Source organism: Hyperoodon ampullatus (assembly GCF_949752795.1).
Source record: "Hyperoodon ampullatus genome assembly, chromosome: 1".
Taxonomy (NCBI): domain Eukaryota; kingdom Metazoa; phylum Chordata; class Mammalia; order Artiodactyla; family Ziphiidae; genus Hyperoodon; species Hyperoodon ampullatus.
Window position 1 is genome coordinate 147,469,597 of NC_136914.1, and position 23,020 is coordinate 147,492,616.

At 36.2% G+C, this 23,020-nt stretch overlaps 1 protein-coding gene across 1 annotated transcript in view; it reads right to left on the minus strand.

The window, feature by feature from the left end:
* The window catches only part of LOC307054555 (bifunctional heparan sulfate N-deacetylase/N-sulfotransferase 3), a gene marked incomplete at both ends in the record, with an annotated part of 144,162 nt that extends 121,930 nt beyond the window's left edge, over positions 1 to 22,232 (minus strand). Inside the window, one exon of the mRNA XM_079706319.1 lies at positions 21,210 to 22,232. Within this exon, the coding sequence (XP_079562445.1) occupies positions 21,210 to 22,232 (1,023 nt within the window). The remainder of the gene's footprint in view (positions 1 to 21,209) is intronic.
* Positions 22,233 to 23,020: the final 788 nt, after the last annotated feature.

The following is a 23,020-nucleotide window of genomic DNA, read 5'->3' on the forward strand; positions in this document are numbered from 1 at the left end:
TGTAGTTCTATACACTAATAATGAACTATCAGAAAGAGAAATAAAGGAAACAATTCCCTTTGCAATTGCATCAAAAGAATAAAATCCTAGTAATAAATTTAACCTGTACATTGAAAACTACAAGATGTTAATGAAAGAAATGGAAGAAGACACAAATAAATGGAAAGTTATTCTGTGCTCATGGATTGGAAAAATTAAAATTGTTTACATGTCCATACTACCCAAAGCAATCTAAAGATTCAGTGCAATTCCTATCAAAATTCCAATGGAATTTTTCAAACAAAGAGAGCAAACAACTCTAAAATTTGTATGGAACCACAAAAGACTCTAAATAGCCAAAGCAATCTTGAGAAAGAACAAAGTTGGTGGTGTCATGCTCCCTTATTTCAAACTATATTACAAAGCTATAGTAATCAAAACAGTATGGTATTCCATAAGCACAGACACATAGATAAATGGAACAGAATGGAGAGCCCAGAAATAAACCCACCCATATATGGTGAATTAATTTACAACAAAGGAGCTAAAAATATACAATGGGGAAAGGAAAGTGTCTTCAATAAATGGTGATGGTGTTGGAAAATGAACATTGACATGCAAAGGAATGAAATTAGACTAATATTTTACATCAATCACAAAAATTAACTCAAAATGGTTAAGGACTTGCATGTAAGACCTGAAACCATAAAGTTCCTAGAAGAAAACAGGCGGTAAGCTCCTTGACATTGGTCTTGCTGATGATTTTTTTGGATTTGATTCCAAATGCAAAGGCAACAAAAGCAAAAGTAAGCAAGTGGGACTACATCAAACTAAAAGGCTTCTGCACAGCAAAGGAAACCATCAACAAAATGAAAAGGTAAACTACTGAATGGAAGAAAATATTTGCAAATTATATACCTGATAAGGGGTGCATACCCAAAATATATAAAGAACACATACAACACTATAACAAATAAAAAAACTACACAAAACAATCCAATTAAAAAACAGAAGATCTGAATAGTCATTTTTCCAAAGAAGACATACAGATGGCCAATAGGCACATGAAAATATGCTCAATATCGCTAATTATTAGAGAAATGCAAATCAAAACTACAATGAGGTATCACCTCACACCGGTCAGAATGGCCATCATCAAAAAGTCTACAGATAATAAATGCTGGAGAGGGTGTGGAGAAAATGGAACCCGCCTACACTCTTGGTGGGAATGTAAGTTGCTGCAGCCGCTATGGAAAACAGTATGGAGGTTCCTTAAAAAACTAAAAATAGAGCTACCATATGATCCTGCAATCCCACTCCTGGGCATATATCCAGACAAAACTATGATTCGAAAAGATATTACATGCACCCAACTATTCATAGCAGCACTGTTTACAATAGCCAATACATGGAAGCAACCTAATATCCATCAATAGATGAATGGATAAAGAAGATGTGATATATATATTTACAAAATATATAAACTTATATATTTTATAAATATATACATTTACAAAATATATAAACATATATTTTGTAAATATGTATATTTATAAATAACTTATATGAACTTATTTACAAAACAGAAATGGACTCACAGATGTGGAGGGCAGGCTTGTGGTTACCAAAGGGAATAGTGGGAGGGGGGGATAGATGGATTGGGAGTTTGGGATTGGCATATACACGGTGCTATATATGGGGTGGGTAAGCAGCAGGGATCTGCTGTGTAGCACAGGGAGCTACACTCAGTGTCTTGTGGTAGCCTATAATGGAAAAGAATAAAACAAAAGGAAAAAAAAGCACAAATTACTACACACGTAACAAGTCTCACCTGTTACATATGAAAGATCTTGTCATATATATATATTTGATTTAGAAATAAGTAAATTTATGTAAAACTAAACAGCACATTTTTATAACTCAATGTACTTTTATATCTACAGATAACACATAATATACTACTTGCATGCATCATTTTAAAAAACTGCATTTTATATGTATGTAATTGTGATGAATATGGAGAATAATGAATGCATAAGTGCAAAAAACCTTCCATAAGGTTTTAAAAAATATATATATATGGCAGTATAATTTTTTTAATATTAATGAATTAGATTTTAATTATAACCATGAATAAATCTCAAAAATATAGTATTGAGTGAAGAAATTGCAGAATGATCAATAGACGATGATACCATTCATATAAAATCTAAAAAGAGAAAACAATATGTTGTTTATATATATATATACATACATAGTAGAAAATATAAAAGCTTGTTTGGGAATGATACACACCAACTTCAGGATAGTGGTTACCTCCGGGGGAAATGAGGAAGAAGCGGAAAGGAATTGGGAGGGGGTGCTTTTCCCTGTATCTGAAATATTTTATTTCTTCCACAGTAACAACAAAAAGATTTAAATCAGATACAGCAAAAAGGTAATATCTGTTTAAGATGTTGAGTACTTGAATATGCCAAATTATTTTCTTTATAGTTTAAAAAGTTAAAGAAATGCTTATTCACTGTAGAGTTAAGAATGAAATAAAACTCACATGCAATCTCACCATAGTGAGATTTAAATCTAACTGACTGAAACAAGTTCCAAACTTTTATCAGAGGCCATTCTCAGTTAAGCGATACTGTGTTTAAGGGCTGTCAAGTTGAATTAGTTTTTAGAAGATAAGGCAGTATAATTTGTAGGAGAGAAAAGGAAATCAACATGTGAGTATGCAAAGCACAGTCTCCTTTAAACTTCTTCAAATTTTATTAGGTAGGTGTTATCATCATCCCTACTTTAACGATGAGGAGACTGGGGTTCAGACAGGTTGAGTAACTTGTTCAGGTCTCACGACTTGCATGGATCTGAGATTTGAGCACAAGTTTGCTTTAGTCCAAAACCTCATTATCTTTTCATTTTAAATCTATTCCTTGTGCAATAGAGAAAGATAGATTCTAGGAAGATAAATTTATTCATGAGCCGGGATTCCTGTTTGGTTTTCCAAAGGGGTCATGTATATATTTTTTCAATTAAACTCTTTCAGTTAATGTTCTTCCTTAGAGCAAAAAATTCATGTCCTCAGCAACCAGTCCTTCATATGGTAAGATGGAAAAGACAAATTATTCATTATAATTCTTTAAATATCTGATATCCAAGAGACATTTATTGAGAGCGCCTATGTGTATTACTCTGTAGTAGGGACAGAGAAGGACGTGAAAAAATGTATGCCAGATAATCTTACCATGAGGAGCCTATAATCTGATGGAAAAGCATATATGTGAAATGGGAAATGGAGGACAGTTTGTGATCCAGAATGAGACTTTTATGAATTAATTTAGGAAAAAGATGTATCTAAAAATAACAAGTGAGATAGAATTCATTCAGACTCTCAGCCATTTCTCTGACATCTAAATTTATCAGAGCTGTGAACTTAATGGTGAAGCGGCCCAGGGCGGGTCCTGTTTTATTCTCTTCTCTACTGTCTTTTCCTAGGTGATTTCTTCCAGTGCCAGGACTTTAAACGCCATCAATATGCTATGCTAATGAGCTCTCGATTTATATCTTTCCGCCTGACCTCTCCCTGAACTCTAAGCCTGCACGCCCAACCTCCTGCACATCTCTGCTTGGACACCTAAAAAACATCGTAAACAAGTCCGAAAGAGAACTCTTAATTTTTCTCCCTTAATAGTAACTAACACCAGGAGACGGGCACTGTCCTAAGTGCTTATAATTATTTAATTAAATTATTTAGTTATTTAATCCTTAGGGTACATCTATGAGATGGGTGCTATGATGGGTCTAATTTTACCCAAAAGGAAACTGAGGCACAGAGGCTAATTAATTGTCCAAAGCTAGTAGTGATGAAGATGCGATTCCAGCTCAGCCTGTGTCCACAGTGCCTGCCCTCACAGCCACTGCAGGATACTCCTCTTCTCTCTGTGGTCCCCAACTCAGGGTACACACCACTGTCAGGCCAAAATCTTAGGAGTTATCCTTGATTCAACCCTTTCTTGAAGCTCCCCACATACCATCCATTGGCAAGTTCTCTCAGTGATATCTCCAAAATAGATCTCAAACCTGCTGTTTTCTTATCATCTTTCTTTCTTTTTTTTTTTTTTTTTTTTGCGGTACAAGGGCCTCTCACTGTTACGGCCTCTCCTGTTGCGGAGCACAGGCTCCGGACGCGCAGGCTCAGCGGCCATGGCTCACGGGCCCAGCCGCTCAGCGGCATGTGGGATCTTCCCGGACCGGGACGTGTCCCCTGCATCAGCAGGTGGACTCTCAACCACTGCGCCACCAGGGAAGCCCCTTACCATCTTCTTACCACCATTAGTACTTGCCTGTCTGGCAGTGGCCACCTACCTGGGTTCTCACCTTTATTTTTCTACAGTCCATTCTCCATAGAGCCAGTATGATTTAAAAAAAAAAAAACCCTAAATTTGACCTTATTACTACTTTGCCAAAGATCTCCAATGCCTGCTCTCTGAAATTAGAATAAAACCCAAGCTCCTCTCGAGGAGGAAGGCAGGGGCCTACCTTTCTGAACTAATCTCACGGCAGGCTCCTTCATGGCCCCTGTGCTCCACTCACACTGGCCTCCCTTTTCTCCCTCTTGACCACATGCGGCTTGTTCCACAGCATCCTCTGCATGGAATTCTCTTACCCTAGGTCTTTGATTCATTCCTCTTTCAGGTCTCAGTTCAAATATTACATCAGAGATGATTTTCCTATCCAGCTTCTCCCAAATCAGAACTCTCCTTGTACCCTCCTCCCCGCCCCTGGCCCCTGCACCTTCCACCACTCTTGATCTCACAGAACCTGTTTTATTTTTTTCATAGCTCTCTTATCTCTACCTGAGATTATTTGTTCATTTGTATACGTGTTTATTGTCTGTTTCTCCTCATCAGAGAGGTAAGATGTACATGGGCAGCGAACTTGTCTGTCTTGGCCACCACTACATCACCAGCTCCTAAAAGAATGCCTGGCACATAGTAGACACCAATCAATATTTTTTGAGTGGATAACCAAAAATGATCTCATTTTCCTCTAGCTGATTTTGTATCTCTCAGGTATTTAGAAGAACTAATTTTACTCATTTTAGAATTTTATCCCAAATGCTGCTCAAATATTCTCTCCTAGTGCATGGTGTGTTCATAGTAAAAAATAGCTTAAATTTATTGAGGGTCTACTGAAATTAGGCATTTGACATACACTGTCATCCTCACAGGTGGCATACATGCTGTGAAGTAGGTATTGTTCTCATTTTAAAGATATGGAAACTGATGATGAGAGAGATTAAGAAACTTGCCCTGGGTTACTCAGCTAGAAAGGGACAGAGTTGAGATATGGACCCAGGCTGATTTGTCTGACTTTAGGTCCCAAGCTATTTTCAACAGGAATATTATGTTCAGCTATGCAACTTACAAGAAAAAGTAAATAATCAGAAAGATGAAATGATAAGTTTTCCAGTCTATGAAAATGTGAAAGCCAAAAGGAGAATGGTTGAGGTCTACAAATGGTTGAGATTGAACAGAATGATCAAAGATTTCATAAGAGCTCAGGGCTGGGAAATTTATTTCACATTAAGAGTAAGCTTACAGGGACTTCTCTGGTGGCGCAGTGGTTAAGAATCCGCCTGCCAATGCACGGGACATGGGTTTGAGCCCTGGTCCGGGAAGATCCCACATGCCATAGAGCAACTAAGCCTGTGCGCCACAACTACTGAGCCTGTGCTCTAGAGCCCGTGAGCCGCAACTACTGAGCCCGCACACCACAACTACTTAAGCCCGTGCACCTAGAGCCCATGCTCCGCAACAAGAGAAGCCACTGCAATTAGAAGCCCGTGCACGGCAACAAAGAGTAGCCCCTCTCGCTGCAATTACAGAAAGCCCGTGCGCAACAACAAAGACCCAACACAGCCCCCAAAAAAATTTATAAGTAATTATATAAATATTTTAAATGTTATGTTATAAATGTATAGTAAGTTATTCAAGGAAACCAGAGTGTCTTGGAATTATATCTCTCACCTGAAGAGGCAGAAGTGTATGGAATGTGAAATAAAAGGAAAAATGATAACTGACTAGAGAGACCTATTAATATAAGGAAAGTAAATCCTCCCTTTAATTACATGAATGAATGAAAGTAACTTATGACATGTTAAATTGGGGGAAAAAAGGGAGAGACTATCACTTGGTATCTGTCTTTTTCTTTGTGAAGAGATAGTATGCTACAGATCAATAACAAAAATAAACACCTTAACGGAAAACTAGATAAAAGGTAATTCCCAAAAGAGAAATGCAAATGGGCAATAAAAATATGTGACCAAGTTAATCTGCTTTCACAATTAAATGAAGTTAAAAATTAATGAAATAAAATTTTTTACCTATCACATTTTCAAACATTAAAGAATGACTAAATCCAGTGTGTAGTGGGACTTAGGGGAGACTATTTTTTTGCTTTCTTCTTTATAGTTTTCTACATTGTTTGATTGTTTTTATTACAAAGTGCATGTATTATTTACCTACTTGAAAACGAAGAAAATTTATTTTTGTTTTGGACAAAATGAACAAACAAGCCTAGCCCACTCGAGCTGTAGCTTATTAGAGACAAATGTTTAAAGCTTCCTAAGAAACTTTAAACCTTTTCTTCATTCAAAAATACTCCACTTCTTAATGATTTTTAAAAATCATCTGGTGGGGTACCTCTATTCCACCTATAATTCAGCCCAAACCTCTGTGATTTCTCTGATATCGTATTATACGCACATTCACTTAGACTTGAAACACAAAGAATATATCTCACACTTCTCTCTCTCTCTCTCTCTCTCTCCCACCCTGCTTCCTGTCTTTCTTTGGTCCTTTTTTCCTCTCTCCTCTTCCCTTCCCCCACAAAATACCACTTATCCTACTTCTTATAAAACTCTTGCTTATGGCCCTCTTTGCCTCTGGAGTCCTTCTTCCTGAAAGATCACAGAAGCAATGTACCTCTCATTACTTTACTTTGTTAAAATTATCCATTGTCTTCTTACTAGGCCATACTAAGCCATCCATTTATTGGAATCACTTTCTCAAATCCTCTGCTTCTTGTGCCTTCATATAAAATCTACTTTATTCAACTCCACAAGAAGTTTCACATGTATACACATTGGCTAAAGTATTGTTGAACAGTCTTGATGTATGGCTCAAAAATAAGTGAAAATAAGAACTCTTCCAGCATTAGGTTGAAATCAGGCACAAAACTATTAATTCTATTATGACCTCTTTCCATTATATATATGCTTATATAGAGAGAGTTATTATAAATATTTTTATACAAAATTATTTTAACATGCTTTCTTCACAGAAAGATAATAGGACCCATGTCTTTGTATTTTGCAGTAATATTGAATGCAGTTTTTTTAAACCAGTATTTCCCCAAACTTGCTTGTCTGCCATCTATATTAGAATCATCTAGGTGAGCATATTAAACATAGATTCCTCTGCTCTTCCTAAATCTACCAAGTCAAAATCTGTGAGTGTGTGATTGGGAAATGTGCAGTTTAAACAAGCATTTTAAATGAGTATTTTGCCTCTTCTGATTTGGAAACTCATGAAAATGGTCTCATCTTGAAAAGTGATTAAATACATCTAAATATCTCTGAGTGAAAGATTGTCAAGATGAAACTAGTGGCAAATTCTTGGATTGTTCCTTTAAAAAAAATACTAATAGCACCCTGCTTTTTGTTCATTTACAAGTTATATGTTGTACATGGTGACTTTAAAAGTATCTCTGTTTTAGGCTCATCAACAATAAAAATAGAGTTATAAACTGTTGACTTTTGTTATACATGAGTGGCTTAAAGGGGTAGCTTAAGTAATGATTTTGCTCCTTAGAGGCATTCAGTTATAATAGAGAACCAGTGTGAAAATGTAATGGCTTAAAAAGGAAGATGTTCAGTGAATCACCTTCCTAGGCTGCCCTTGCTCTTGAAGATGTTACATTGACATTGTATCAATTTCCAAGTACACAGCACTGAACACTGGCCTCTACTAAGGCTCTGAATTAGCCTGAAGGGTTGATGAACAGCCTCCTGTCACTGGCATCCATTAAAGATTGATCCCATTTAGGAAATGGAACTTTTCTGAGTGCAATAAGCTACTGGGTCTTCACTGAGAATGGCGTTTGAGTATTCATTAGCTCTTGTGAAGTTGCAAGTGATAGTGATTTTGGAGATCTAATTCTAGCAATAAACTTCTAACAAGAATGAAAAATACAGCTTTCCTTTTCCATTATTCATTTGCCCCCGAGTCAGACCAATGACAGTGCTCCTGTATCAGATAAGAAATATCAAAGATTGGGAAAGTGTTTTCTCTCCTCCTTTTACTCTCTTTAAATGCTTATTACATTTCTAAAGCAGATTAGCAAATCAGGCAAAAATATTTTGAATATCCACCTAAACTATTTTTTGGCAAAGCAAATACACTAGAATTAAAATCAGTCTTCATTATAATGCCTTCTTTCTCTTGCAAATATTGTCAGATAATTTTTGTTAAAAATTTTGTAACATACAATATCTCTTAAAGGTATTTTTCAGTGGTGTCAATAGATCAGAAATCCAAGTCTGACAAGATACAAGTGTTAACTATTTTTGATGACAGCAACTCTAACCTTTGAATGGTTTATTGTCAAAACCACTCAATTCAGTTACTCAAGGGTATCAAGTAAGTTGTCTTTCTAGGTGAACTCAAATACCTTGTTTCTTAGGATCCCTGAACAAGGAATGACTCTGTTATATGTTGTTCTGATGTATATATTGATAGATTATTTAATCCAAAATGAAGAATAGAATAGTGAAGAACTATTTTTTTCTTTTTTTTTTTCCCCAAATAGATCATTGTTCAATGCCCCAACCAGCTGGCTTAATTTCTACATGCAGTTTTTTCTTTTTTTGGAAAGCTGATTCTACTCAGTATATATAGTTCAGAGAAAAAAACAGAGACAGTAAGTTACGTAAAAATAAATATGTAAATCTAAAGGGGGAGAAAATGAACCATGGCTGTACAAATCCAAACACTGGGAATCAAAGCAGGGGAGTGGAGGAGAGAAGGGATAAGCAGATGGAATAGAATTCCACTGTTGTTTTTGGATTGGGGTAATTAGAGGAAGGATTCTAAAGAGGGAAAAGCGATAAAATAAGGGCTGAGGTAGGTGCAGGAACACAAGATATGTCAAAGACAATAAAATGGAGAGAGAAAAAATGTATGATAAAACTGGTGATCAGTGCTTAAGTAACTGTGTGGTAGTCCTAATAAACTGGCTTTTAAAATTGTTTTTTAGTTAGTTTCATAATGGATGCACTTTTAGAAAAATGACCTTGGAAACGACTGAAGTAGTGAATTGGTGATAGTCACAATCTGCTCCTACTGAGCAATCTTTGGAGAGCTAAATTTCTTAAACTTCCCAAGTGAATAAAGGGTTACTTGCTTGCCGGTGTCAACTTGTAGAGTGTAAGGGGTAGGAAGAGTTTATGAGCACAATAATTTAATTTTCCCTAATTAATTACCATTGACTCAGCTAAATTTATTGTTCGATCATAGGTATGGCATCAAAGTTTCATTTCCCAATGAGAACAGTAGTAAAGTGTTTTGGGGGATTGAGCAGCTGTAAGAATTGCTGACATGACTACATGATGAGCATAGTTTGTGGCAGAATAATGCTTCCTTCCTCCCCTTCCCTCCCCAAGATAAACAAGTACTAAGCCCTGAAACCTGTGAATATGTTATGTGATATGGCAAGAAGGATTTGGCAGATGTGATTAAATTAAGGACCTTCATATAGGGATTATGTGGGTGGGCCAATCAAATCATGTGGGTCCTTAAAAAGTGGAAAACCTTCCCAGTTTTAATTAGAGGTAGATGTGGCTATGAAAGAAAGGCATAGAAAGATGTAACATTGCCAGCTTTGGAGATGAAGGAAGGTAACATGAGCCAAGGAATGTGGGCAGACTTTGGAAGATGGAAAAGGTAAGGCAATAGATTCTCCCCTAGAGCCTCCAGAAAGGAACACAGCCCTGCTAATACCTGGAACTTAACCCAGTGACACCCATGTGGGACCCCTGGCCTCCAGAATTGTTAAGTGATAAATCTGGGTTGTTTTAAGCCACTAAGTTGGTGGTACTTTGTTACAGGAACAAAAGGAAACAAACACATTTTAGTAATTGGTATATTACTGGTATACTGGTATATTGCTATATATATATATATATATATGTATATATATATATATATATTTTTTGGCTTTGTTGGATCTTCATTGCTGAGCATGGACTTTCTCTAGTTGCAGTGAGCAGGGGCTACTCTTCGTTGCAGTGCACGGGCTTCTCATTGCGGTGGCTTCTCTTGTCATGGAGCACGGGCTCTAGGCACACGGGCTCCAGTAGTTGCGGTGCATGGGCTCAGTAGCTGTGGCTCGCGGGCTCAGTAGTTGTGGCTTGCGGGCTCTAAAGCACAGGCTCAGTAGTTGTGGCACATGGACTTAGTTGCTCCGCGGCACATGGGATCTTCCCGGACCAGGGATCGAACCCGTGTCCCCTGCATTGGCAGGCAGATTCCTAACCACTGTGCCACCAGGGAGGGAAGTCCCAGTAATTGGTATAATTAATAATTATAACTATTATTATGTATAATCATTCTAATTATTAATATGAAAATGAAGACACCTAATTTTTAAGGTAAAATTCCAATATGTACCAAATGAGTAATTTTAATACTTTAAAAATTTTAGTCCACTTTGAAGTTTAATAAAACCAGTTGACTATGTTTCTGTTGTCTATAAATAGTCCATAAATTATGTCAAGTAGATCTCGTAATTTATTTTATATTTACATTGTGATTTTAAGAGCTATTTAGTATCTGAGGCTACAGTTCCATATGCATAAATGGCCTATAAAAGTTAAGAATAAAAAGTGTTTTAGGGCTTCCCTGGTGGCGCAGTGGTTGAGAGTCCGCCTGCCGATGTAGGGGACACGGGTTCGTGCCCCGGTCCGGTAAGATCCCACATGCCGCGGAGCAGCTAGGCCCGTGAGCCATGGCCGCTGAGCCTGCGCGTCCAGAGCCTGTGCTCCGCAACGGGAGAGGCCGCAGCGGTGAGAGGCCCGCGTACCGCAAAAAAAAAAAAAGTGTTTTAGCTATTAATTAATGTCTCCCAGAGACTAAGACAATATACCAGAATTTACTTCATTTAAAAAAAATGTGTGTGCTTAAAAAAATATTAGGAATACCTGTATAACGCATAGTAAAATATCATAGGGACTGTAAAATCTGAACGTATACAGAGAGAAAAAGTTAAATTATCTGAATTATGGAAAATTTCTGTACTTTAATTGAGCTAGCACCAAAAGTATCTGTCATTTTGTCACCCTAATTCAATCAAACCTGCTAAAATGATGACAGTTACCAGAACTGAGGCAAAGTGCCTGGAAAAAAGACATTAGTGCATAGGAAGGTGAACTTGTTAACTCAAATCTTCAAGTAAAATCTGCCTTGGCCAAATCACTGCAGTTACTTAAGTCCAAGGCATTTCAAGAAGTGATTGATACTTTTTTCCAAACTTATAATTAAATCCAAGGCAGAGCTTCAGATATGACCCATCAAACTATAATAGACTGTGTCTTGGATCTAATTTGCTATAAAGTAGAGTAGGAATGATTTGATATGGACACCACAGTACTGTGTTAGGGGGCAACTGGGGAGTAGTGTGTGGGGGAAAGCTCAGCTTTTGGAGCAGGTGGAGCTGCATCTTGTATCCTGGGACTGGCTCTTGCTGGTTGAAAGATCTTAGGCAACTTAATCTTAGACTGTGAACTTCAGTTTCTTCATATGAAGTGATGGTACTTATAATCATTGTTTTATAGGATTTTTTAATGAAAATTAAATAATAAATATAAAACACAAAACAATGTATGTACTCAGTAAGTGTTACCCCTCTTGGGAGTAGCTAAGTACCCCCAAATATATCATTATAAAATAATTACATCTTTTATGTAATTATTATAAGCCATCAGCACAGAAATATAAAAGAAGACCCATTTATATTTTGACTTATTTCCAAGAATTATGGAATGTTTGAAAAAAATCAATCCAAAGAAGGAAATAACCCAGTAAAATTTTCTCCTTTGTTCTTCACTTCCTTTATAAAAAACATGTTTCATTATTCATCAATGTACCCCTTGAAATCCTTATCACGGCACTTAGAGTAGATGTTCATAATTCTCTGAACTGAATTGAATATCTCTAGCATCTAAATCTGTACTGAGAGTTTTCCTCTTGTAATCTTCTGCTCATCTAGTGTGTAAAACTTGTCATTGCCTGGTTGAGCTTTAGTACCATCTATGATTGCCCTGCTCTTTATCCTGCTTGGGAAGGATTCATCACATCGGACCTTTAAAAATGTAATTAGTCACCAAATATTGTTTATATATTCATGTGGTGTTCAGAAACATCATTTTTTCTCCTTTAAATAATTTAAAACTCATTCTTTTAGAATGTCATTGTGTAACAAATGACTCCTTGATATTAATAGTAATAGAGATACATTCCATCTCACAATGTAACAAATTTAATAAAATTTATTAAATGTAAGTAGATTATGGAAACAAAATAGTTTTTCCCTTTGCTAAACTATTTTCTTATTTCCCCATGTTAAATTATTGCCAAAACCTATTTCCAGAAAATTATTTCCTTAATATAATTGTCTTTATAGCTGCTAGCACACTATGGCTATTTAATTTTGATAATAATATTGAGAATGATGTATTTTCTTGTATATTATAAATCACATTATCTAAAATTTAGAAATAAGTATTCTACCAAACTGAAAGAAAGAGAAACATTTCATATACGTTCATAAGAACAGTCCCAAATTGCCTAACTTTTTGACAATTATAAAACAATATAGGGTCCAGAGGGATTCAGACACATTTTACTACCACAAACATTCAGGTGACTTCTAGGGAGCCCTATTTTTCCTAGTATGAGCAACAATGGTTATACATGAAGGAACTATCAACTAAGCATTGCAAATTCAACAAAACTATCTTTCAAAGACAAGGGTGAATAAAAACATTTACATTCCATAAAATCTGAGAGTTTACCACGAATAGACTCTCACTAAAGGAACATCTAAAGGATATGCTCCAGGAAGAATGGGATTCATCCACTCAACAAATATATAAGGAGCCAGACACACTTTTAGATGCTGGGGATACCTCAGTGAACAAACAGATGAGAAAATCTTGTCCTCATGGTGTTTACATTTTAGTAGCCAAAGTCACAAACCAACAAATATAGGTAATTACATAGAGTCTGTCCAGTAGTGTGCTATTAAACCTTTAACAACTGGCTCTTTGAAAAGAAAAAAGCCTGAATTTATAGAATTTGCCAGTTTCTGTGGTAATACTATGCCCATGCCAAAATGCCAAACTACTGGCCATGTTATTGAAGCTGGGAAGAGATGTACACAGTTGACCTGGTGAACATGTGCCAATTTCAGCACACTATTGATGATCATAAGTGCTAGGGAAAAAAATTAGGAAAAGATGGGAAGACTTGGAGTGTTGCAATTTTAAAGAGAATGGTCAGAGAAGACGTCACTGAGAAGGTGACATTTGAGTAAAGACCTGAAGGAAGTGAGGAAGAGAGCCATGCACCAATTTGGGGGAAAAACATTTTAGGCAGAAAGAACAGCAAGTACAAAACCCTGAAGCAGGAGCTGGAACAGCAAGGAGGCTAGGGAGGTTAGAGTGAAGAGGAGGGGAGCAGGACATGTGATCAGGGAGTTAAGGAGAGGGTATAAAAGACTAAGAATTTTGGCTTTTAGCATGGGTGAGACTGGAAGTCACTGGAGGGTTCTGAGAAGAAGGACATGATCTGAATTATATGTCAATGACATCTCTCTGGCTTACCTGTTGAAAAGGAGTAGGCCAATCTCATTAAACCATGATGGTAGTAAAAACAATAATGTCTAATAAACAGCCATAACATAGAAAGGCTCATTGTGGGGTGGGGGTGGGAGGGATTGGGAGTTTGGGATTAGTAGATGCAAACTATTATATATAGGATGGATAAACAACGAGGTCCTACTGTATAGCACAGGGAACTATATTCAATATCCTCTAATAAACCATAATGGAAAAGAATATGAAAAAGAATATATATATATATATATATATATATATATATATATATATATAAACTGAATCACTTTCCTGTACTTCACAAATTAACACAATATTGCAAATCAACTATACTTCAATAAAATAAATTAAAAAAAAAAGAATGGCTTATCAGCCGAAGGAGAGTGGACATGATTGGAGACAAAGTACTTTGCACTTTTTGACTGAGGTGTGAGAATATTAATATTACCCCTTGCTTATTAGCACATATGTTTAAATTTCTGGAGAAACCACTAGTTTGATATATATTAAAAATATATATATAAAAAATATATATTTTATATATATATATATATATATATATATATATATATATATATATTTCAAACCAAGAATGGGTAGAAAAGAGAAGGAAACTGACAATAAAAGCAATAAAGGACAGAGAGAAAGAAAAGAAGATACAGAACAAGTGGGACAAATATAAAGCACAAAATAAGGTAGCTGAAATTAATCCATACACACTGATAATCATATTAAGTGTACGTAGACCGATCTTGTTAATTAAAAGGCAAATATTGACACAGTAGATAAAAAGCAAAAGTCATAGAAAATTGTTCTCAAAACTAATTTATAGGGCTTCCATGGTGGCGCAGTGGTTGAGAGTCCGCCTGCCGATGCAGGGGACACGGGTTCGTGCTCTGGTCTGGGAAGATCCCACATGCCGCGGAGCGGCTGGGCCCATGAGTCTTGGCCGCTGAGCCTGCACATCCGGAGCCTGTGCTCCACAACGGGAGAGGCCACAACAGTGAGAGGCCCGCGTACAGCAAACAAACAAACAAACAATAAACTAATTTATAATGTAAAGACATGATAGAGCAAATACAAAAATGAGATAAAGTATAATTTTTAAATAGTATCCCCCCAAAAGCCAGTGTAGCTCTACTAGTATTAAGATAGCCATAGAATAATAAAATATTAAATTAATATATAAATATATACACACACACTTAAATAACATAGCTTCAAAATATGTAAGGGAACAACTGACAGAAAAACAACGAAATATTTACAATCCACTATTAGAGTTGGAGAATTAAACATACCACCTTTGGTAACATCAAGTAGTACACTCTATTCCTTCCCCTCCATCCAAAAAAAGATCAAAACAGGAAGAATACAGAAGCTCTGAACCACACAGTTAACAAAGTTGAGCTAATAGATATACCTTGACTGTACAATATATGTTCTTATAAGAATATTGTATCCAGTCATAAAGTGATTCTAGCAAATGGAAAGTATTGGTATCAAAGAGACACATGCTTCCAGAGCACAATGCAATTAAAGTGGATATTAGCAAATAAAAAATAAGAAACATCACAGAAAATGGAAAGGAATTAGAGAAATATGAGTTTAGGGGGAAACAAAGATTGGTGCTATGTACATGCCTTAACATCCATCAATAGTGAGCTATCTGGAGAAATGTTTCCTTTCTATTTTTACTTATGACAGAATAACTGGTTGCAGTTGCCTTTTCCCTGCAAACATTTGGTGTGTCAGTTTCTTTTTCAACGACTTTATGAAACCTCTGGCTTGACCTTAGCTGGGGCAAGGAAGGTTCTTGTGAGAGGGTGAGGTCAGGCAGCACGAAGCTCCCCTTCACTGAAGCTTCCATTTCAGCCTCAGGGGGGTCAGCTCCCCCTGCATGACAGAGAAGTCAGCCAAGTCTGTCTTCTGAGCCTGATACCACTTACTTCTCAGAGCTTTACGGCGTCCTACTTCTATTTTCAGCACTTTCTTTTCCCTAGGCGCTCTGGGACCTTCAGTTAGCAGGGAAAATAATGATAAAGTCACTCATAGAGAACTGTCCTCTCTTATGAGGCCACTTACAAAATGTAGATTTAAGGGGTAATCAACAAACAGCCAAACTAAGGAATAGTGAAGCATAAGGGAGCAGTGGGAAAGGTTAGGGTAGTGAGGACGGGGAATGGTTGCTGAGTCCCTCCAGTCATGCTCAGTACCCTGTTTAGTGTGCTCAGATACAGCTGGGCTGGTTCTTCATTTTCTCACGGATGTTAGAAAGTTTGTCAACGTTAGAAAGAGCGCGTGTGCCTATTCTAGAAGGAGAAGGAGGGAGAAACATAGGCATGAGAGTGATAGGCAGCTCTTTTATTTGTTGCGTGTATACCTGCAGAGAGTTCAGTAAAACCCTTAAGACCACTTTTATCAGAGCCTCCTCCCTGTTCCACTTCCTACCTATCTTAGGGCTGAAATGTTATACGAAACGGTCTAAGTCTAAAGGTATAATGCATCTTAGGCCGAGCGAATTCATTCTTCTAAGAGAGAATTTGAAATTGTTAGTATTCATTTGGTCATGCTGTGCTTTCATGTATAACTTTAAAATGCTTTAATGGGAGAAGTATCTATTTATATACCCACTTTCCCTCTCCAAAAAGCCTTTCTCCAAAAACCACTAGTCTCAGGATGTTTGAGGACAGGTGTTAGAACACTAGGAACTTGAATTTTCTAACATCACAAAACTAGTCCATGGTAAATTTGAGACAAGTCTTGTCCATTTAGTTCAATACACACACACACACACACACACACACACACACACACACACACACACACATGTCCTTCCTGACTTCAGTTTTACTGAATGTAGTATAATATTTGTCTACACTATGTTCTTTGGTTCTTTAAGGGCTATGGCTTGTGGCTTGTAAGTTCTCCAACTAATGAAGATAATACCTTAGGTCCATTATTTATCTTCTTCCTCTTGAAGAGTCATATATTTTGTGCCATGTCACAGTTTCTTCTGTAGCTTTGAGGCTCTTTGAAACGTGCTCATATTATTCAGTAGCAAGGCAGGTAAAAACTGATATTGCATTGCTAATTCTAATCTTCCGATTAAATAAGGAAACAGTTTTTTTGTCCCACATAAGGAAAAAAAGCACGTTTGCAGTGATTAGCATCATAGTTAAAATTTACGTGGTATGCAACCATCCTTCTAATTTTGCAAGAAACATTCTACGTCACCTTCAATTTCCTCACATTCTTTTTAATTTTCCTAATACATCAAATAGGGTAAGTATAATACTTGTTTTTTTAGTGGTAATAATTAAATAAAAGAGCTTTATGAAAATATTTCTATTAATTATGAACTATTAATCACCACATCCATGACCTTTTCTTAGACCACCTGCTCTTGGATCTTCCTTCCTAGGAAAAAATCCTTCCCTTACCCTAGTTAGTTAGGGAGACGTAGCATTCCAGTTTGCCTGGGACTCTGAATTTTAGCATTGAATGCCCTCAGTGTAAGCAAACCAGGATAGTTGGTCCCTCTAACTCTAGCCCACCCTCCAGCTAATTTCTCTTCTCTCTTTTATATCAAAATTTCTCCACTGAGTACTCCACGTTCTCCTTCTTCGTATCTTAACCCCCTAATTTACTCCTGAACTTACTTCAGCTGTGCCTCTGCCTCGATCATTCCATTACCCTGGATCTTGTAAGAGTCCCCAGTGACTTTTGTCTTTTGCCAAAGGAGACTTGCCATTTCTTACCTCAGTGGACCCTGCTATTAGATCACACCCTCACTGAAGCTCTTTACTCCCAAGGCTTGTATAGCATCACAGCTTTCTGGTCTCCGACTATTCTGACCCTTATTCACAGGTTTTTCTCTCTCCACTTATTTTCTGACTCTTATTCACAGGATTTTCTGAAAGATGATTTTCCTCAAGATTCTACACTCTATCTTCTTCTCTTGTCACTCTATAAACCCTTTCCCTGGCTGATCTCACATACTTTCATGCTGAAAGTGAACCATCCCCTAATTAGAATGATAACTTCAAAAACTACACTTGCTACCCAGACTTCTCGGGAGCCAACTACCTGTTAAACATCTATACCTGTATGTCCCAGATGCACTAAAATAAAACTGAAAATTTTAATATGACCTCTAATGACCTTCATTATGATCTTCTTGCTCTCTCCTCTTTCTTTGTTGTTGGAATAATCAACTATTATTCAACTACACTAAATATCATTTTTTAACTTTAAAAATTTTTTATTGAAGTATAGTCGATTGACAATGTTGTGTTAATTTTTGTTGTATGGCAAAGTGATTCAGCTATACATATATATATATATATATATATTCTTTTTTATTATGGTTTATCCCAGGATACTGAATACGTTCCCCTTGCTATACAGTAGGACCTTGTTGTTTATCCATTCTATATATAATAGTTTGCACCTGCTAATCCCAAACTCCCAATCCTTCCCCCTCCCCCTTAGCAACCACAAGTCTGTTCTCTATGTCTGTGAGTCTGTTTCTGTTTCATAGATATGTTCATTTGTGTCATATTTTAGATTCCACATTTAAGTGGTATCATATGTCTTTCTCTTTCTGACTTACTTCACTTAGTATGATAATCTCTAGATCCATCCATGTTGCTGCAAATGGCATTATTTCATTCTTTTTAATGACTAATGTTCCACTGTATATACGTACCACATCTTTATCCATTCATCTGTTGATTAACATTTAAGTTGTTTCCATGTCTTGGCTGTTGTAAATAGTGCTGCTATGAACATAGGGGTGCATGTATCTTTTTGAATTATAGTTTTGTCTGGATATATGCCCGGGAGTGGGACTGCTGAATCACATGGCAACTCTATTCAACTACGCTAAAAATCTTAATGTCATTCTTGATTATATTCTCTTTCATCTCCATTGATCCAATTGCTAAGTTTTCAACTTTACCTTCGATATTGTTCTGATATTGGTCATTCCTTCTCCATTCTTATTCTCATTTCCTAGTCTCAAGAAATCTTCTTTTGTCTGAATATCATCTCTACAGCCTCCTAAATCATTATATCACTATAGCTTTGCCTTCTAAATCTGTTCTGCTTAATAGGACTTAACAGTTCTGGTACACAGCACACAGTATAGTGTTTCACACAGCATTACTTACATAAAACCACGCAGGCACTTTTCCTATTGTACTCACCATATTGCAAGCTATCTACCTATTTATCACTCCCACTCCACCCCTACCAAGACAGTGGTACACTCATTAAGGGGGAGCCATGCTTTATTTATCTTTGTATCCCTAGTGCCTACCTCCATGGCTGGTGTGTGATATGGCCGTTCCAAGTATTGAGCAGGAAGATGCTCAGCACAATCTTCACCTGTGTGCTTTCTGAGCTTCTCTAATTTTACCCTCCCCACCCTCTCTTTTAAAGGGATAAGACCATGGTGTATGTTTCTATTTACATATCACCAAAACTACTTCACATGTAGGACATGCTTAATAACTAGTTACAGAATGAATCAATGAAGGAATGAATGAATGGATGAATGACTATGTCTAGAGACACAATCACAGATACAATTTAGAAGTAGTTCAAAAACCCAAATAATTCAAAACAGACTTTCTTTTAAGCCTTTAGGTTGGTTAGAAAATATATTCTCATCTAAATGTGAGCAATTCATAAAATATTTTACACATGTTAAATTCTTATTGAATTTATTCAGTAAGGTTTTAATCTTTTATAACACTTAAAAATGGCTTAACCTTAAGAGCACTAAAGGCATTTTGTATAATTTTAGAGGATATAGTAGAATTTGCATAAAAAACTCGGAGATTTATCTAGCATATTTTTAATGACATAACAACATATTCTGACAGTTTTAAAGACTTGTATTTTAGAAATAAAGCCTTAAAATTTTTTTATCATAATATTTTGAAATGGAAAAATTAGAAAGAGAATTATATATTGTTTGTAATTTTCAAGGATATAATAAATTTTTTTTTTCATAATGAATGTTTAAACTATCAGCTTGGTTTAATTTAGCTACATTTTCAAAGACTATTTCAAAAGACTAATGAAAACTTAAGTACAACTTCATTAATTAATTTATATTGACTTAAAAGGAAGAGTCTAAAATATTGCCAAGAATATGAAAGGTTTTTTTTTCTTTTCAGTCTTCACACTCTCTCATGGTAACATTTAATAGTCCTTCTGGTATTCTTAGCTCATTTAAGTAGTGTGATGAACATTACTATTATTTGCCAGATGCTTAGTGTCTGGAGAAAAGAATGCAGTTTCAAGACTTTTTTTCCATCTGATTCAGTACTTTATATTTTACCAAAAGGTCAAAGCTATATAGAATAAAAATTATGTATCAAAATCTCTTCTTTCACTTTTACGCGAAATCAATATGTAGTATAACAGAGATAGAATCCAGTGGCATTTCGAATGGGAAACTAAGATCAATGTAGATCATTTTAATTTTAAATTCCATTAATATTAAACAGCCAGTTGTTTATGTAATATAATCCCTTCACAATGATAACCAGCTATCTTCAAATAATTGTTTTCTATCTAAGGGCAGCAGTTTTACACAGTAAGAAATCTAATCCAATATAAATGTAGCATGATAGGTTTCATATATGAACCAGAAGTGTTCAATGAATTTTGAAAATTAATGTAAATTCTTATGTGTGTATGTGAATAGGTATGCTTGTGTATTCATAGCTTTCCATATTTAGTAGTGCTAATTTTCAGAGTTTCAAAAAAGTAATAAGAGAAAATGAGTCACACATTTGACTTCCAGAAACATCTGAACTTGCTACTTATGAGATCTTTAATTCTTGAAAATTTGTGGGAGTATTTATTTTCATTAAAATAAATTCACCTTGATTTCATAGCTAAATGGACTAAAGTCTTAGATCAGTAATAGTTTACTGAGGTAGATAGTTTCTGGAAAGTAATTAAACAAAGTGGTTTCTACTCTGTAGTTTTAAATACACCAGAAATGCATTTCAGGATTCTGCCACACTCAATCCTTTAGTACAATCTTCATTTTCTTCTTGATTCAGAGAAAAATGTATTATCTACTTAGTTGTTCTAGGGCTGAGATATAGCCCCATATCTCAAAAATAGCTGAGGGTAGCCAACTCATCCCAGTTCGCCTAAGAATTTCCAAATAAAATAAAAATCCTATGTCCCAGGAAATCCCTTAGCCCTAGACAAACCTACTGAGAGATGAACCAAACTTTGAGATAAAGAGCCTTACCTTAACATCATTGGTGTTCATTCTTGTTCCTTCCTTTCCCACAAAAATATCATCAATATCCACGAGAATGTACCTGTCCAAGGACAATGTGAGCCTCTTCCCTGACAAGAAGGAAACAGCATCTATGAAGATGAGCTTATGCAACCAAAAGTTCAAGTTGCTGCCAAAAAGAACTCTGTGAATTCCATCATGGAGCCCCAGGTCGTGTATGACAGTGGCATAAAAAGTGCCTTTAGGGATGGGAGGAGAAAGGATTTCTGGGGTCTTTACTTTGGCAAATATTACTGGTTGGTAGGCTGAGTGATTAATCTGGAAAATGGTCCAGTCAGTTCCAGGTAAAGAACCTTTTTCAAGCTTAGAAGATTTGGTCACATGAAGCAATGGAGAATGAGGATTAATACAACAATCTTTTACTGCAAGGTTTCCATATACAGAAAAAGGGAAACCTTTCAACTGAAAACTCTGTAGGCTCTTCTCACTAGTTTTGTGGAATCCAATGACACCCACACCATATTCAACACAGTATTTATCTAAAAGGCTTCGATTCCAGGAGTCCATATTTATATACTTTAAAATATTCTCATAAATAATGAGAATGTATTTGCCTTTAGTTTTTTCTATAAGTGCTGGGAGATCCCCTTTTCCAGGAGCAATTTCAATGTGATACTGGAATCTGCTGGATTCTAGAATCATAACGATGTCTTGACCGAGCGATGAGTACTGGCTCTCCACAAACACCAGGACTGTGGGTTCTGTCCTTGAGGCATCAGAAAGCTTCCTTGTCTTCACTTCCATCAGCCTGTATGGTAGGTGCTGGAAGTCCCCACAGTCTACTTCTGAAGCCATCTCAGACAGTTCATTTTCCTGTTTGTAGCCACTGTACAGGTAGTAAGCAGAAATAATAATGCTCACCATACAGAATGTGGCAAGCAGAATCACCGTCCTTTGAAAGTGTCTGTGCAGCTTCATGATAAAACTCATGTTGTATATACTTCCCTCAGACTGTTCCAATAGAGGCACCATAAAAAAATAAAAGAAAAAAGAAAAGATGATGTTTCAGACACTTTTCCAGCCTCAATCAATAATTTATGTCACCATTGCAGCACATTTGTGTCACTTGATCAGGACTCACAGAAAATATAATCTGAAAAGTAGAATAAAATGCAATAGAATATCAAACATTCAGTCTGCAGCATTAAGATGAGCAAGTTTTTATCCTTGTGACTGGCACAAGTGGCAGCCTGTTAGGCACATGAACTGGTGTTTGGTAAGTAAGAAAACCACTCTTTCCTTCTCCCAGATCTTAATGAGGATGTGGGAGGGGCACAAAGAGGGAAAGGGTTCCATTGAACAGAGGTCTCTATCCCTAGTATAGAAAAGACGTTGGACTAACAAGGAATTGCCTCTTACTCCTTGAGCTTTGCATCAAATTCTGCAGATCATATAGACTTAAGATCACAGAGAGGTCACCTGAGCCATACACTGCCATATCATGTAATATAGGCTCAAACTATTTGTTTTTAACTGCATACACTGAAAATTCATAAAAGCTTGGATATATTTCATTAAATGCTACTATTAAGACAACAGTTTCTGCTTTTTAGAAAAAGTTCAGTAATTATGTAAAAAACTACCATAAAAGTGTTTTTAAAAAACATAACGAAAACAACTGCAACTTCATGAAACACTTTGTTATGCTATAATTTCAAATTCTTTTCAAGTTTCAGTAACCTTTGAAAAATTTAGTAACTTTTGAAAAATAATAAGAAAGAAACATGGGTGCTTTTTAGATTAGAAGTTTATTAGAGTCT